This window comes from Hesperophylax consimilis, chromosome 1 (genome assembly GCF_061612785.1).
Source record: "Hesperophylax consimilis isolate HC1 chromosome 1, BYU_Hcon_1.0, whole genome shotgun sequence".
In the NCBI taxonomy this organism is placed as follows: Eukaryota; Metazoa; Arthropoda; class Insecta; order Trichoptera; family Limnephilidae; genus Hesperophylax; species Hesperophylax consimilis.
The window spans coordinates 3,035,359-3,048,432 of NC_142836.1; the positions used below are offsets into that span (position 1 = coordinate 3,035,359).

Here is a 13,074-nt window from a genome sequence, read left to right on the forward strand (position 1 = left end):
TTTAATGACTTTATATCATTTTTAGAGGAGTGTCGAATTGTCACTGTGTTGAGTTATTAATTGAATTAAAAAATAATAAATTGGAATAAATAATAATTTTTATTAAAATGCAAGGTTAGAAAATTCAATATAAATCAAAATCAAGACCTTTTCATTTACACACTTACATACAGTTATTGTACAACTACTATTGACTTAAATCAATTAACTATCTAATATAGAATAAATAAAACTAAATGATTAGGATTTATTTACAATGATTGTTCATGATTAGGACACGGAAACATTGTGGCAAAATGTAGAATCTCGGAGCCACTCTTTTGATCATGATTAGGACACGGAAACATTGTGGCAAAATGTAGAATCCCGGAGCCACTCTTTTGATCATGATTAGGACACGGAAACATTGTGGCAAAATGTAGAATCCCGGAGCCACTCTTTTGATCATGATTAGGACACGGAAACGTTGTGGCAAAATGTAGAATCCCGGAGCCACTCTTTTGATCATGATTAGGACACGGAAACATGTGGCAAATTGTAGAATCCCGGAGCCACTCTTTTGATCATGATTAGGACACGGAAACATTGTGGCAAAATGTAGAATCCCGGAGCCACTCTTTTGATCATGATTAGGACACGGAAACGTTGTGGCAAAATGTAGAATCCCGGAGCCACTCTTTTGATCATGTTTAGGACACGGAAACATTGTGGCAAATTGTAGAATCCCGGAGCCACTCTTTTGATCATGTTTAGGACACGGAAACATTGTGGCAAAATGTAGAATCCCGGAGCCACTCTTTTGATCATGATTAGGACACGGAAACGTTGTGGCAAAATGTAGAATCCCGGAGCCACTCTTTTGATCATGTTTAGGACACGGAAACATTGTGGCAAATTGTAGAATCCAGGAGCCACTCTTTTGATCATGTTTAGGACACGGAAACATTGTGGCAAAATGTAGAATCCCGGAGCCACTCTTTTGATCATGATTAGGACACGGAAACGTTGTGGCAAAATGTAGAATCCCGGAGCTACTCTTTTGATCATGTTTAGGACACGGAAACATTGTGGCAAATTGTAGAATCCCGGAGCCACTCTTTTGATCATGTTTAGGACACGGAAACATTGTGGCAAATTGTAGAATCCCGGAGCCACTCTTTTGATCATGTTTAGGACACGGAAACATTGTGGCAAAATGTAGAATCCCGGAGCCACTCTTTTGATCATGATTAGGACACGGAAACGTTGTGGCAAAATGTAGAATCCCGGAGCCACTCTTTTGATCATGTTTAGGACACGGAAACATTGTGGCAAATTGTAGAATCCCGGAGCCACTCTTTTGATCATGTTTAGGACACGGAAACATTGTGGCAAATTGTAGAATCCCGGAGCCACTCTTTTGATCATGATTAGGACACTGAAACACTAGCAAAATGTAAAATTCCGGAGTCAAGACAATTAGATTATCATTATTTAATTGGTTAAATTCGTTTTAATCACAGTGTTGTTCCTCGAGCTGCAGAATGTAAACCACAAGAGGTCTGGTCTGAACAAATTATCAATACACTAATATTTTTTTAGCGAAATAAGTTTTCATTGGCATTTATAATATGTCAACAAACTCTTATTGTCGACAATATACCCGAGTCTTCGCATGAGGACCAAGGAAGTTAAAACCAGGAAGTGATCGAAAAATAAGTGTTTAATATAATTTCTGTTAAAAAATTCAGTTATTTTTCCCTAGACTGCACTGGTATTCCCACAGCATTCCCATGTCATAATCATTTATGTAAGAATATGATTTAAAAAAAAACATAAGAACTGTTTATAAAAGGTAAACATTAAAAATATATTTCGATGTCTTCTTGGTTCAACATTAAAATCACGTTGAAAGTCTAGAAAAAAACTTAAATTATAAAAACTACCATAGAGTTTTAGGTAAATATAAATATTTGGCAGTTGCTTACAGTTACCAAGAGAAGGTAGTTTATATTACACAAAATTAAAAATTACCAAGTACAAAATAATATCTCCTTCAGTCCAATTATTAAATATAAATAATTGAAGGCAATTTTTTTTTAAATTATCAGTGATGTAAATATGTACGTACTTTCTAAAATTAGATTTCAGTGTAGTACATATTGCACTAACTTTCTGATTTTATAAATTATAGAGCATCTAAGTGGATTCTTTTAAGTTGCATGAATTCCACAAATCAATGCAGCTTTTAGGTTTGCTGGTAAATATACATGAAATAGGGACTCGTTAAATGCGCACATTTTATTTTAAAAATACTTTGTAGTAGTTAGATAATAATGAGAAGTAAATAATTCAGTTTCCGGAAATGGAAAATAATGCATTTTAATATTTATTTCGTTCAAATTAATATTCCGATTGTTAATTGGCGGCCATTGTCACTGAAGTCAAAGTTTAAAGTTAGTTTTTTTTTTTTTCTTATTTTAACCAAAATATGAATCTATGACCCTAAAATAGGTTTTTAAGTTGTCAGTTTGGACTTAATTAAAAAAAAAACAATCAAATTGTTATGTCAAATCATACCATGAAAAAAAGATGTCAAATTATCTGTTGTTTTTAGGAAATAGCTACTAAAATACATTATTTTCCATTTCATGAAATACTTCATATTGTTATCTAACTGGCGCACAGTGGTTTTTCTTTTAAAAGTGCTTATTTACTGTGCCCTTATTTTATGTATATTTACCGGTTTGCTCAAAGGAAATATTGTGCCTTATATGAATGCTGCATTTGGTTGTTTGTCACATTGATATAAAATAGTATTGTAGCTTCAACATTTCGTAAACAAGAATGTAAATATGAGAGTGGCAAATAGCATAGAATAGGCGTTGTAAGATGAAGTAGGTGACCCGTTGTGTTGGGATTTGTAGCTGCACTGCTTTGAGGGGTCTTCTGCTACTTCCGAGAAGTTGGGGAAGATGCTGATCTCGATGGGCTGAAACAAAATAAGTTTTCATTTAAAACTACTTATTCAAGATACTAAGCGGCAGAACAGATGTTCTAGCACAGCATAGCGTGACAAGAGGAATGGCGCTATTAAATGAATTTTCTAAAACAGTGGATATTTTTAATTACTCTTGTAATATATAATTTTTAAAAAATTCTTTATTCAGTGCATTGTTTATTACAGTCATTAAGAATATTTCGTCCACCATGCTAGGCACGTGCCCATGGTGGTGGTCGATTATATATAAAGTACATAAAAAATAATTTTGTAATAATAATATGAAATATAGAAGAATTTAAAAGAAATATAAAAGAAAATAGGTAGTATAAAATTTAAAAGAATATAAATTGTATATAATTTAGAAATACAAAAAAAAAAACAAAAAAACTAATAATATTTAAATGTGCGAGTTGCAGTGTTAATCATAGTATATTAAAATAATATGAAAAACTATATCAAGTATGAAAATAGGTGGTCAGTCTGATTGAAAATTCGTTCATAACAGACCAGATTGTGCCATCTTAATGCACAGACGAAATGCAGGCATGCTGAGTTTGTTTATACATGAATTTTTCAATGGAGTCTACTCTAAGGATCTAGCAGCATTGATGGACATAAGCGGCACACCCACACTATTAATATTGGCTTAGTGAGAATGTTGTACCCAATAAAACTATCAATGCTGAGTTATTGATGATGTTATTATGTTATTATGCATCTTTTAAGGTAAAAATTATGGTAATGAAAAATATTTAGGCCTGTGGCAACACTTTTAAAGATTTGGTTTGTGGAAGAATGTTGTACATGTTGTTTGTCGAAATCACTGAGAGTGGTTTATTTCATGGGAATATAGGGTGAAAATGGATATCTTATGTTTTAAACTGAAAAGAAATCAAAGCCAAGAAGCTGAAGATTGCAGGAAAGTAGTATTTTTCGAGAAAAAATACAAGACCGAGTTGTTTGGCGGTCCGTCCTCTCTGCCTACCCCTGCGGTAAACGGCGTGATGGTTAGTTAGTTAGTTAGTTATAAATCACTTATTTACGATTATTGTGATTTGTTTTTGGGGAATTATGTCGTGTTGCGCCACAGCGCCCTTGAGGTGTTTTGCACAAAAACGGCGCTATACAAGTCATCCAAGTATTATTATTTTATTATTATTGCGCTACCTCCTTCTTTAGCCAACGTTTCGGACAGCATTGCAGTGTCCATCGTCAGGGCAGATGTGCAGGACACATCATATCTGCCTTGCCCTGATGATGGAAACTGCAATGCTGTCCAAAACGTTGGCTAAAGAAGGAGGTAGCGCAACACGGCATAATACCCCAAAAAAAATCACTATTATACTTTTGGCCGTGAAAATCTCAGATCCCACTTATTTACCTGTCGAAACAGGTTTGTGGAATAAAGTTGTAAGTTGATCTCATGGCAATATCACAAAGTGAAATTGAGTTATATATATAGTTTTTGTCAGAATTTGAAGCTGCGTCGAATGAGCCAACTCCTACGTAGATCGGACAACATTTTTGGCGTTTACATCAAAAGCCCTCTGGTACTACATATTTCTATAATGGTTATCCAAATAAAATATCTTTAACCTCTCAGACAAACACTTTTATTTACTTTGTGTTCCTTTGCGAACTGTCAAAACGTGAAAATTTTTGTGTTATTCACGAGTTTTGTTAAAAGCTTCATAACTCACGTTTTGAGAAACGTGGCCTCATTCTAAAAAATGTTTTGGAAAGATTATGAAATTCACTATCGTATTGTTTTGTTATACGTAAATATTTGCGTTTCTAAATATACATTTTCTGAAAACATCAAAAATATGTAAAAATCGCTGACCATTATTTCAAAGCTGTGAAAAATGTACTTTTTTCTGAGTATCATTAAGAAATAACACTTTATATATTGAAGAAATATAATTAAAAACTATTAGTCACCTCAAAATATTAACCGTCCAAACTTAAATATTTTTAATAAATTATTTAGAAACGCAATAAATTATGAACGAACAAGATGACAGATCCAATCGACTTAGATAATGCACCTCTACATTCCATAGATATTCTTGAATACAGACGCGTAGCGTTATTCATTATCGATACTCTGTTTTTTAAATCATGGCAATCCGTATACTAGTGATGGAAATAAATCGATTTTTGTAAAATCTCGCGCGTTTACGTGAAAAGACGTTCTAATGTCTTGACCGCTATTATCATATTTACGTCTTTTGACGTTCTAATGTTCTGAGTGGTTAAATACTAAAAAAGTGTTTTTAATATTATGATCAAATAATTGATTTTCATTAATAATAAAAGAAGTTAAGCTTATTATTCATTAAAAAAAAAATCTTTGGTTTGCGTGTCCTGTAAAATTTACAATATGACGCATCAGTCATTTAGCCTTTTTACCGTTGATATTATATTTGTTGCTAAACTCAAATACCCCAATGATGTATATTAATTTATTTATGTTGAGAATGTTGCTCTCTGTAATTGAGTAGAGTAAAAAAAACACATGGAATGATGTTGTTTGTGAAATTTTTATATGTATACAACATTTTTCCACTAATTCAGCGTAATTTCTAGAAATATTGCCTTTCTACACCACTCTTTACATTTGAAATTCTTCAGAATTTTATGTTTAAATGTATTTTATATTCAATTTTTCTTTTTAAAAATAAGCCATGTACTTACGACTGCTATCGTGTTGTCTCTTTTGCGGCAGAAAGTCATGTGTTTTCCTTTGTAGAGGGTATCTTCTATCCTCTTAGTCAGAAGAGGTTCGTTCCATGGGATTTCATTCAGATGGGCAATGAACGTCTTGTTGCGGAATTCTGAGGGCTCTTTGATCACCAGTTGACCTAGAGTTTAATTAGAAGCGCATTACAATCATTATATTAAATAAAAAAATGCTCTTTTATGTAAGTACTAAGGGATAAACATCCACAAAGAAGAGTGTTTGACAAAATTTTGGGCAAATTTATATTAATACTAGTTTGCGTGTACTCTGGGTTGCTCGACTTTTCTCCATTTTCTATAAATACAATATGCATGTATTATATATATAAACCTTCGGGAAGAAATTCTCTAAATGCCTTTCAAAATCCGTTGCGTAGTTTAGAAGAACTAAGCGCGCAAACAGACAGACGCAGATAGCGAATATATTTTAATATAATAGAGATTAATAATTACCTAAAAGACTAACACCCTGATCATCCCCTTGTACAGCCATGTCTTTTGAATTTTTATCAGCAGCAAAATTATTAAGTAATTCCGGGAAATTTTCAAGGGATCTGAAACAAGAATTGAAAACATTATAAATAAATTATTGGATACGAATTTTGTATTCTGTTTAAAATATAATATCTCAAATGGGAATTATTTCATGAATAATTCAAGACTTAGAATAGACTAGATGAATTTTCAATTTCTATAGTACGTTTGTGTTGATGCTAAGCTTCTGTTAAAAAAATTTTAAATGTGGAAAAAGTGTATGTTTTTAAAATTTTCTTGTGTAAACATGTATGATTTTTTTATGGACAAACACCGATATAGTTCCCCTGTCTTTACACTTTACACTGTACAGATAGGGGCGCTCTTGTAAGATTTGAAATTTGAGAAAAAAAAATGAAGTCAAATGAACTCACCCAGATGCCATAAACATGCTTTCCACTTGCTTCATGTCAATGTTGTAGAACTCCTTTACCCCGAAGGTCTCGAAGAACTCCTTGACAGGGGTCATGGAGTAGCATCCGGCCAGCGGGGTGCGCGGGTAGTGTAGGATGAAGGACAGGCACATCTCCTGCTTGGAGGAGTAGCCACCGAGGGTGGGGCGGGGTCGGCCGCTCGTGTCGTAGGTGCACTCCATCATCAGGGCATCTCCCTGCTGCACATTCCGCTCCTCCAAGAGCACCTTGGTCTGCTGGTTCTTGTAGTCGTACTTGTCATCCTGAAGAATTCATGGAAATATTCTAGTATATTGCAGTCAAACATATCTGGCTGACAGGAAGGCAAGACTAGAGGAGGACTGGAGGTAAAGGGCTATTAATAGACCAGAATCATAGAATAAAGAAGAAATATTTGGCCATTCGGGCCTTCAATTTCCAAAACACAACTGTGTTTCGCCATGATTACGAAATTCAAATGGAAAGGAGATCTACAATGTCAGGCAAGTGTAAGATAGACAGAACGCGTGAATGGTCTAAAACCAAAAGGTACTAAATTAGGGGCAAATTTTTTTTTTCTATTCAAATTTGCCAGAACCATAATACCATCCTAGTATCACGTAGCACAGTGCTGCCGGTTAACAAAGAAAAACATTTGATTTTAAAAATTATACTAGCGCAGACTCGCGAAAAATCAGGAAATATTATAATTGTAGGATTTGAGAAATTAAAAACCTTTATAAAATATTTTCCTCCGCCTTTCATTAACAAATATTGTCAATTTTTCATCAGATTCAATCAGAAACTCAAACTTGAAAAATCACAAAATCTGTTAAAAAATTTAAACAAGCAAATATGCATTTCAAACACATAATTAACAAGTTTTTAATAATAAATATAAAATAACTTATATAGGTAATTTATCGCTCATCAAATTCACACAATTTTGAAAATTTCTATGCCGATTAGAGTTCGTTGAATGTGAATAATTTCACGCAGGAATATTTCACTTCAAGCATAGAAATTAATATTTTTGATGATTTATTTATTTTTGTTGGTGTATTTACCTCTGCTATTTTGGGAAGCTCCTGCCCATTGCGAACGTGCCTGAGTGACAGTTTTCTACCAGCGCTGTGAGCATGCAGCAGAACGGACACCACATTGATCCCTTCCTCTGGCAACATCTGAAACAATGCACTATAACATAAATAGCATGTTCGCTTCAAAAAGATAGTGGGGTATCAATCATCCTTTATCTTAAAGTATCAACAAATAGTATGTAAGAATTATAATAATCAGTTAAACCAAAAAAAACACAAAATCTAAAAACTTACACGATAAATATAAACAACTAACATGTGAAAAATCACAGGAAAATTGGCAAATTCTTGACAAATAAGTTCCAATTTTTTCAAAGACACATTTAATAATAATAATAATAATAATTTATTCCAGAATGTATGCAGGGGTAGTGCAATGCAATACATTCCATATTTGAAATAATATACATAATAAGTAATAAAAATAATAATAAGGTAGGGAATAACATAGGTGATTCCGACAGGCACACAAAAGCGGAATTTAAGTGAAAAAAGATATAATATAAACACAAAAATGAGCGTGAACAGCTGTTTATGGGGGATATTTGCACATCTCCCGTCTCCAGAGGGCCATCAGAGGGGACTCCATCCAGGCAACCATGGCAGCGATGATTTTGTTACTAGATTGGCATAGTCTGCGCCATAAGCTTCCCATGTGATGGCGGAGAAGCGCTCTGAAAGAGTGTACTCGTCCCTCCAGGAACATTTCCGTGGCGCTGCAGTATCTCGGTAGGCAGAATAGTTGACGATATGCATTATTGTAAGCAACTTTTATCTTATGCCATTGGGATGAAGTGTAATCCACCCACAGCTCTGACGTATACAGCGAAGTGCAAAAGGCATTTAAGTTCATTTAACCAGATTTCACGCAGAACGCACAGATAATGAAAATTAGTATGTATGATGATGTATTTTATTGCTTGATGCAGTGCCTTATATTTGGTTACCACAATTCTGATGTGATATATTTAACAGTTAACTAACTACTAGATACTATCAATGACCAAATACCCAATAAGATTGCTGTGATCCTGGTACATATTTTGTCCATGTCATGTTGAGAATGAAGCCGAACGGTTTGTCAATAAAACCTAATTTTCTGCATTTTAATACTTCTCGGTATCTGGAGCACAGAAACCAGCAGAGTAATTTCGACTAAACAATAAATAGAAATTAAGAAATATATGTAAATTCAGAAACAGTAATTTCAACCCTTTCAAATAATTGTGCTCCTGGTAAATTGGCGGTTGCCATCTTGAATAATTAAAAAAAAAAACACCTGCAAATAATTGTAAAAAAAAATCTATCAGTCATCTTCTCACATGCTTACGCTCCTGGCATTTTTTGGCAATAATTTGTTTACTTTAATTTCAAGAGTCTTCGATCTTCCTCATGTCGGCTAATGGATTCTTTTCAAAATAGAATTGTTTTGTCAGACAGAAAAGAAACGCATCCAAAGAACAAAATCTATGAATTTCATAAACAGTTTGTTCGTGAATCTTTTGGCTGCCTGCAAAGTTGTGCCAAACTATTTACTTGCCCAAAACTTGACATTTCAAACTGCGCTGCCTCGCCTCCATCTGCCCTGATGATGAATACTGCAAGGGCGTCAGAAACGTCGTACCGGTATAGGTACATATAAGTTAGTGTGATTGTTGAACTTACTTCAGTGGTGCAGGGTTCGGAGCAGTACCCAGCAGAGTGATATCGTTTCTGTCCCGCCGGCAACACATGGAGAGCTGAGACGGTGATTCCCGTCACCATTATCCCCGCATCGTGTTGGCGGAGTTCGCTGGTGTACAAGATGGTCACTCCGGAGTTGTCAATCACTACAAATAGGAATATTATTGTGGTAGATAGGTGAGAGAAAAAGTTTTATGTACAAAGGTAACGAATTTGAAATGGTAGACGGGAATAATATAAAATAAAGCAATGACTTGGGAAACATGAGAAGGCATCTATAAAATGTATGTGTACCTTTTTGTAAGGAAGGATTTTCGTAGTGAATTTCCAACATGTAGTAGATAACCCCATTAGGATCTCCGAGTGGTATTCCAACATGTCCAGGGAACATCTCTCCTGTAAAAAGATAAACATTAGTCAATCATGTTATTTATCACCCTTTTTGGGAATCATTGGTCTTCAAAGCATTTTAAACGCATCGTTCGAAAGACTGGATTTGGAGAAACTCTTGGACACTGTAAAAGTTGAAGGCAGCGGAAGCAGAGGATTCCCTTGACTAATAAAGTCTCTAAATAAACCGGAGCTAGTGGGACTATGGCATCCTCAATTGAAGGATGTTGTCAGATTGAAGAGAGTAGGGGTGGGAAGGAGATGGCCAGAGGAAGTTTGGAAAGTATTTATCAAAACAAATCACTAAAATTGGATAAGCACAGACATTTCAAATTCAAGCGACCGCGACGTTACGTTTCTGAATGGAGGTCTTTCACCAAGGCGATACCGGCAGCAAATAAACTACAGGTAAGTATATAATTTAATATTAATTATGTGAAATCAAACTATCTTTTTCAATGACTAAAGAAAATTCCCTATCTTTTATAGAAGAGTCCCAGTGTGGGTTTGTTTTTTTAAAAAATGTATGGTTTTATTCCGAGAATGATGAATTTTGCACATTTGATCTTTAAAATGGGAGGAAGGTCACATTGAGAGAAAAAGAAATTTCGAAAAACCACCCCATCCCCTTTTGGAGCCCTTTAAAGCAGACTTTTGAAACTCTGAATGACATTTTGCACACTTCACTGGCATTCATAATTGTAACCGGACAACTCAACACAAAGACATTTCAACACAATGAAAATTCAACACAATGACAACTCAACACACCTTTTGTTTTTAAAGTTATATAATGTCAAGTAAAGTGATGAAACAAAAACTAGTTTAAATAGGCTATGTAAGTTAGGTTAGTTTTTTTAATTGCTTTTACTGACTTTGTGTCACTTTTTACGAGTATGTTGAGTTATCATGGAACCGTTCAAAATGAGAGGAAAATTACAGTCTAAATCTGATTTCGAAAAGCTCTGTGTAAAGCCCAGCAACGCTATTAAATATGAAGTATTAATTAAAAACTAAATAAAATTTACTTGCGTACACCGAGTTTAGAACCCACCTCCTGAGGATCCACGGAGATCGTCGATTTAGAGACAGGCAATTTAAATCTTATTGCCACTATAGCCCAGTCAATGAAGGTTTTGTGTCGGAACTAATTCCCCGGAAGCTGAATTTTTCACAGATGTTAGAAGACTTTTAGACATGTATTTTTACAAAAGTCCCCGACTTTCCCCCTTGTGCTTCCTTCCCCACCCCCTCTTGAATATGTTTTTCAAAGCCTTTCGGAATACGCTAATATCTCCTTAGTGGTTTTATTAAATCAAATAATTTATTTTTTGTTTAGTTTCTGATAAGTTATTCTAAAAAATTGTATTCTTTCATTTTTGCGAGAAGAGCTATACAATCTCTACAATTTATTAGTAAAGGAAAAATATCAGTTTTTATAATAGTATTTCAGAATATATTTGCACATAACTTTTTTCTGAGCCTGTAAATGACAAAAAATAAATCAATAAAACTTGTAGACAATACTTTTAACTATAGAATAATGTATATAACAATGGGTTTTAATTTACAATAAGGCACGTAGGCTGTTAATAAGGAGCACGGCGCGCGGCGGCTCGAACGCGCAGCGGTTCGCGGCGCAGCGAGAAATTACAAAAACCTAAGGAAAGTAATGATTAATTCATGTGTTTGCTTTTTTTATAACAAATTCATTTAACGTTGAAGAGTTTTATTGTTATTTACCAGTTTTAGTTCGGAGGGGAGGGGGGGAATATAAATATTTTCCCCTGCCCAATGAAGCGCTTTCATTATCCACCAACCGCCGTGCCCCGGTCTGGCTAAACAGTCATATTATGTTGTATGATTGTTTGTTACTTATTATTTAAATAAATGTATGTGGGAAATTTATGGGAATCACTTTACGCGTCCTCAACAGTAACCCACATGCTCCATGGACATGAATATTCTCGGGCAAACAGAGCCTACACAACAGCAGCGTCTCTTGTCCACGTAATCAGAGAAGAATACCGAGATATTGATGGGAAATTAAGACAAATAGAAAATATGTATCAAGATTTAGTTACGTGGAAAAAATATATGGAGGAGGTTAAGACAATCTAAAAGAGACGATTCCATATACTGAAGCAAGTGAAGACAGGATTAAGGAATCATCGAGTAGTACTGCCAAGTTGTGGCTTTAACTTCTACATTGCATCGACCTCATGCTTAGATTTATATTTGCAGAGAAGTCCGGGAATCGGAAAATGCATCTAAATACTATTGTTGATATGCTTCCATTTTTCCACCCGGCAGGACATTTACCATACGCAAAATCAGCACATATGTACGTTCAAAGTATGTTGCAACTCGAATCAAGAATAACTAAAGAAGAATATAAGCTGAACACTGAAAATGGGTACTTTACATGAGACATGAGACATCGAGTAGTGTCTCATGCGACCAATGAAGTCAGTAGGAGGTTTGACACTTGGGCGCAGAATCACTGACAGGAATCAAAGTGGAAACTTGGAACCACTTACTGCGTGAAAGTGCAAGAGAGCATTGAAGAATTCATCGGTTTAGAATTTAATTTTACTGAACAGCATGTTGAGCTGCGCGAATCACGGAAGAAAAGGGATGAGCTAGATATAGGAAAATATACATCATGGCTAAGACAGCACAGCCCGGTCACCAAGCTCTCGGTAGAACTGGTGTCTTTATCTTCAGGGTTTATTTCAGATAATAGTGTCAATTGTGATAACGCCTGGCAGCTATGCAAAAAATGAAAGGATGTAATTTTGGAGATATACGACTGAAAAGGAAAGACATGGTGACTACCCAACAAGATTCAAATCCGCAACTGTTGGGACGAGACAAGTTGCAGTAAACCCCAGCAGCTATTTAACAGAATACTGTGCATTAGTGATAGTCCTAGCAAGCTTTAGACCTACTTAGGATATGAATTGGCTTCAAGACCCCTTCTATTTTTGATGAAGTCTCCCTTCGTAAAGGAACAAAATCATGTACGGCGAAAGTATTTAGCGAAAGTATTCATGACGAAGTTGATTTGGAAAATGCTGCAATAGTCATCGATGGGGGATACCTCCTACACTCTGTTGTTTGGCAAACTTAAACTACTTACGGAGACATCATTAAATCATACTCACGTTTCGTCCATACTAAATTTAGCAAACATTCTATTGTCGTTTTCGATGGATACCCTGAAGAACCGACTGTAAAATATGAAGAG

The 13,074-nt window shown here is 35.0% G+C and overlaps 1 protein-coding gene across 1 annotated transcript in view; it reads right to left on the reverse strand.

Moving 5' to 3' along the window:
* Nucleotides 1-76: 76 nt before the first annotated feature.
* The window catches only part of LOC149426138 (MOXD1 homolog 1-like), a 151,473-nt gene continuing 138,475 nt past the window's right edge, over nucleotides 77-13,074 (reverse strand). Inside the window, exons 6-12 of the mRNA XM_089638719.1 lie at nucleotides 9,729-9,830; nucleotides 9,417-9,580; nucleotides 7,719-7,835; nucleotides 6,634-6,935; nucleotides 6,179-6,279; nucleotides 5,681-5,847; nucleotides 77-2,971 (exon numbers count right to left, since the gene is read on the reverse strand). Coding sequence (XP_089494845.1) covers nucleotides 2,807-2,971; nucleotides 5,681-5,847; nucleotides 6,179-6,279; nucleotides 6,634-6,935; nucleotides 7,719-7,835; nucleotides 9,417-9,580; nucleotides 9,729-9,830 — 1,118 coding nt within the window. The 3' untranslated portion in view covers nucleotides 77-2,806. The remainder of the gene's footprint in view (nucleotides 2,972-5,680; nucleotides 5,848-6,178; nucleotides 6,280-6,633; nucleotides 6,936-7,718; nucleotides 7,836-9,416; nucleotides 9,581-9,728; nucleotides 9,831-13,074) is intronic.